Below are 5037 nucleotides of genomic sequence, written 5' to 3'. Positions count from 1 at the left end.
TATTTCAGCAGGATGAATTTGGTAATGATGGTGTTGACCTCTATGATGACGTCATTGGTGCACCGTCAAGTGGTGGTGAGGGTGAAGCCCCTGCCACTCAACAGTTGAATACAAGCAGCAGCAGTTCCACTGCTCCAGCTCAGACTAATGAAAGGTCCCCAAACAATGGGGGACCATCTTACCATCATGGCAATAACAATTCTCAATCCAATCATGGCGGAAGACGCTACCAACTGTATGTTGGTAATCTGACTTGGGTGAGTTATCCATAGTTTCTGATTTTTCGTGTTTATGTTGGATTATGTAAAAACTAATGTTTTTTTCTATGTGCAGTGGACTACAGACCAAGATATAACAGAAGCAGTTCTTAGTATTGGAGTAAATGATTTCCTTGAAGTTAAATTTTTTGAAAACAGAGCAAATGGACAATCGAAAGGGTTCTGTGCCATCTCTCTTGGCTCTGAAGCAAGTATGCGTATGTGCATGGACCGTCTCAGCAAAAAAGAGCTTCATGGACAGTGTCCTGTTGTAACTTTCCCCACCAAGCAAGCTCTTAATCAAGTATGATCTGTTCAGCTCGGTTCAGTTCCTTGATACTTAATATTCTTGTTTTTTCAGATTTGTAACCTCTTGTGTTTTTTACTTTTCAGTTCGAATCTCAATCCAAGACTCGACCTGCTCCTACCCCCAATTCAGGACATCACCAGCAAGGACCACATGGACCCCGAGGGCCTCATGGACCTCATGGTCCACACCCTGGCGGGCCACGAATGATGATGGGTCCACCTCAAGGCATCCGTGGCCGTATGCCACCCCCCGGTATGCCTCCACCTGGAGGCCCAGGAGGTCCTCGCATGCCTGGCCCACCTGGGATGGGGCATCAAGGACATCCTCAAGGCCCTCCCAATCAAGGACCACCTCCTTTCCAGCATAACAATTGGAATGGACCACGAGCAAATGGCATGTCAGGTACAGCAAGACTAACATTTACTTTGACTATATCTGAGATCTAGTTCTGTTCAGTTTGCAGTTACCGTTTCTGTTGTTTGTAGGCCCTCCTCCAATTGGTCCCCCTCAGCAAGGTCCTCAAGGTCCCCCACAGCAGAGACCACCACCTGGCATGGTGGGCCAGTATGACTACCCGGTTAGAACTTTAACCTTCAGTTTGTTTAGATTTGTTTGCCTATGTCTCTGACAATTTTTTGTTTCTTCTCAGCCATTCCAAGTTCCTCCACCAGGCCAAGTTCCTCCCAGAGGCCCTCCACCAGGTCCTGGTGGGCCTGGTGGGCCCGGACCTGATCAGAGAGGTCCACCACCCAGACCTGATTGGAGCAGACCACCAGGTAAAGAACTTCAAATTTTGCTGCTATTGTTTTAAGCTCACATCATCAAAGCCCTATCAGTCTTGATTATTCTCTTCCTGATAAGAGTCAATTTTCGCCATCACCAGTTGCCAGTCTCAATATCCTCCACTTGCCAAATGCTCCTTTTTCACAACTCAAGTGTTACAAGCTGTATTAAAGTAGAATACAGGTGGTGCTTTTTCTATCTTCAGAGTGCGCATTTCAGGTGTGCATGGGTGTTGGAAAATTGTCTTTTGGTGGCTGGTTCTCAGGTCAACGTTTATTACATACCTAATACACTCGTATGGATTTGTTCGTGGTCTCTTTTTGTTAAGTGGCTTGTCCCATCCTGGTCACAGGTGACAATTATTATTACTTGACGGTGGCCGGGCCCTCTGGTTGTCGTAATATAATTTACGTCTGTTGACAGGCATGCCCCACCATGGGCAGCCACAGGGATTCCCACAACACCAGCCCCCACCAATGCAAGGGCCACCCCCAGGTCAGGGTCCGCCCCCAAGGGGCCCACCCCCCGGCCAGATGGCTGGTGAGTGATAGTGGTCCTGATCCCTATCCATGCCAGGCTCTTTTGGCCATTCCCTTCTTTGATACTGATATGTTTGGGTTTCTTGTGTACTGTTTGTATGGGCTTTTAACATGTCATGTAATTCTTTCATTTGGAACATTGCTTCTTTCTTGTTACACATTTTTGTTGCCTCTTTTATTTCCCGTACCAATGTATTATTCCCATATTACCCGCTCCTGTAACTCTTTCAACTTATTTTCTATTTTGCATGACTACTTTCGTCACATGCTTTTACTACAACCTGTGCTTTTTTTAAAAAAAAGAAGTAGATTTGTACTTTTTATTTTCACCTGTACACAATTGTGTGCATTCAGCCCAGTTGACACTTGATTACCTCCAACCCCCATCAGAAGTCTTTGCCAGCTATATTTTTATGTACACTTGAATCTTAAAATTATTTAATGGCAATATGTACTGGTTTGGTGATGCAACTTAATATTCAGGAAGCAACTCTGGCAAGATGTGTCCTTAATTACTATGGTACTCTTCTGATGTGATTGAGTCATGTTTAATTGGAGGTCTTTGTGCAGTTACACAAACTTCTATTTGATCTTAACTGGTGTTTGTTGCAGGTCCCGGCGGTCCGCCGCCACCTCACGGAGGCCCTCCACCACAAGGTCCCCCTGCCCCTCACGTGAACCCAGCTTTCTTTGGCGGTCACCAGCCTCAAGGTCCACCCCCGCACGCGCACCCTGGACACCCCGCTCACGCTCCTCACCCTCACCCCCAGCACCCAGCCCACCCAGTGCCCCCGCAGGGTCCTCCTCATGGCCCCCCTCACGGTCCCCCTCAAATGGCTCCTCACGGGCCGCCCCATGCGTATGGACCACCGCCTCCAGCAACCCAGGTACGCGGTTGGCCCAACAGTGATCGCGTAAGTTTTTCAAGAGAAAATTATTCCTTGTCAACATAACTTTGTTTGGTGAAATTTTTTTTTATGAGAAAGGTTCATGGAGTTGCACCAATTAATGGGAGGTAGAAAAGGAGACTACCTTGACTTCTCTCTACCGTAAGGAGAATTATTTTATCATGCATTCTGTATTATTTTGCATATCAAGTCAACCTTATTATTATGCACAATATCTTACAGTTTTTTTTTTTCATTATTTAGAGATGCAAGCTTTATTTTCTATGACTTTGTTCATGCAATGAACTGTTTGAATGTTAGAACCAATGTTTTCTGAACTAGAAGCAACATCTAATTGTTTTGTACAAATTTTTATCCTGTGCTGCATGAACCTTTCTACCTTTACAATTTTGTGTACTTCAGGTTCTCCTGTGATACTCTACATATTTCATGCATAGTTCAATATGTTTATAATTTTTTGTTCATGTAGGTTCCTTATGGCGCTCCACCACCTGACCACAGACCAGATGGTCCACCACCCATCAGTGAGACAGAATTTGAAGAAATCATGGGGCGTAATCGTACTGTTTCAAGTTCAGCTATCGCTCGTGCTGTGTCAGATGCTGCTGCAGGTTAGTGCTATATATCTTGTTCTTGTTCGTAACTAATTATGTAAGTGATGAGATTTTTTAATATTGAGTTAATTTTTCAGGTGAATATGCCAGTGCTATTGAAACGCTAGTGACAGCCATTTCTCTCATTAAGCAATCAAAAGTTGCTAATGATGACAGGTGTAAGATCCTTATCAGCTCCCTCCAAGATACTCTTCATGGAGTTGAAACAAAGAGTTACGGCTCTGGACGAAGAGGTTTGTAATACCTAATTTGTCATTTGTTTCCATTTTGATTTGCCTCTATGAAAGTTCCATTTTGCTTCAGATCGCTCCAGGTCTCGCGATCGTGATCGCCACAGGAGAAGAGGTCGTGACCGGTCCAGGAGCAGAGATCGGGAGTACGGAGATAGGAGGAGCAGCAGAGACCGTGACCGGGAAAGAGACCGTGAAAGGGAGAGGGACAGAGAAAGGTAAGGAACCTACAAGAGCTTGAAATTATTTAAAAGCTCTCGAAATGGAAATTAGAATGCTTCTTGGACTACAATCACAATCCAATCAGATGCTTGGTGAGAGTTGTGCGAGAGGTTTTGGACCGTTAGGATTTGTAACCAGTTTGAAAATTGTTGCTTTATTTTCAACCATTTGGCATGCCCATAATTGTCATCTGACATTGCCGTTCTCGGGAAATTTGTTCCCCTCAGTACACGGTGGGTTGCTGGAACCAGGCGTTGGATGGGCGCCTACCCTGTCGAGGCCGTGCGGGGCCGCGAGGGTCGCGACCAGCTGGGACGGTGGCCGAGAGGATAGCGGGGCCTGTAGGGCTACCAGCCGAGAGGATGGCAGGGCCAGAGGGGCCACGCTTCTCGTAGACGGTTGCAAGTCCGCCCGTGGTCAGTACCGCGGGGCCGGCGTGTACCCAGGAGGGCACGACCTCTTGTCGCTGAGTCCAGATGGGGTAGTAGGGGATGGGGCGTCCACGGGAGCCGGAGCGAGACTGAGTTTGAACCGCGACGGGGGCGTAGTGAGGCGCGACGGCCGGGTGCGCCAAAGCGTAGGGAACGTGAAGGGGGGCGCCGTGGTAGACGTGGCTGACATGGCTGGTAGGGGCGGCGACGTGGTGGTAGATCACGTGGTGCTGGACGTTAGAAGAGGGATTCCTCGGGCCGGCCCACGACGTCGGACCGACAGGGCTGGGGTAGGGGTACCTTGGCTGTGGCTTGGGCCGGCTTGGTGGCTGAGCCATCCACGGCCATCCCTTGCCCCAGGGAGCGCTCTCTTCCGACGACGACGACGATGACGACGAGTTATCGTCCTCCTCAGAATCCTCCGCACTAGCTTCTGCGGCCTCTGTAGTTACATCAGCGGCCTCAGTTGTAGCGTTTCCACCGACAGTGATGTCGATGTTGACAGCGGCAGTGCTCTCCTCTGCGGCCTCTGTGGTTGTGGTGTCTCCGCCGACAGTTATATCGATGTTCACAGCAGCAGTGCTCTCCTCCGCGGCCTCAGTTGTAGTAGTTTCTCCGCCGACAGTAATGTCGATGTTTACATCAGCGGTAGTCAGCTCTTCGGCCTCAGTGGTAACTTCAGTAGACTCGGTCGTCGCGTCTCCGTCGACAGTGATGTCAATGTTGACAGCGGCAGTGCTCTC

General features: G+C 48.3%; 1 protein-coding gene across 4 annotated transcripts in view; it reads left to right on the top strand.

Annotated features, from left to right (window-relative positions):
• The window catches only part of LOC113210251 (cleavage and polyadenylation specificity factor subunit 6), a 21238-nt gene that overhangs the window by 10948 nt on the left and 5253 nt on the right, over window positions 1-5037 (top strand). The window contains exons 2-11 of one of the 4 annotated variants that reach the window (XM_026428255.2): window positions 9-257; window positions 334-561; window positions 651-969; window positions 1053-1144; window positions 1217-1343; window positions 1774-1890; window positions 2502-2776; window positions 3267-3408; window positions 3489-3644; window positions 3715-3859. In XM_026428255.2, coding sequence (XP_026284040.1) covers window positions 9-257; window positions 334-561; window positions 651-969; window positions 1053-1144; window positions 1217-1343; window positions 1774-1890; window positions 2502-2776; window positions 3267-3408; window positions 3489-3644; window positions 3715-3859 — 1850 coding nt within the window. Of the gene's footprint in view, window positions 1-8; window positions 258-333; window positions 562-650; window positions 970-1052; window positions 1145-1216; window positions 1344-1773; window positions 1891-2501; window positions 2804-3266; window positions 3409-3488; window positions 3645-3714; window positions 3860-5037 lie in introns of all 4 variants that reach the window. The other 3 variants (XM_026428167.2, XM_052273979.1, XM_026428336.2) reach the window with 3 other exon arrangements.

Source organism: Frankliniella occidentalis, unplaced genomic scaffold (assembly GCF_000697945.3).
Source record: "Frankliniella occidentalis isolate FOCC.00 unplaced genomic scaffold, Focc_3.1 Scaffold322, whole genome shotgun sequence".
Lineage (NCBI taxonomy): Eukaryota > Metazoa > Arthropoda > Insecta > Thysanoptera > Thripidae > Frankliniella > Frankliniella occidentalis.
The sequence above is the reverse complement of the archived record's forward strand: the minus strand, read 5'-3'. Positions and strand labels throughout refer to the sequence as shown.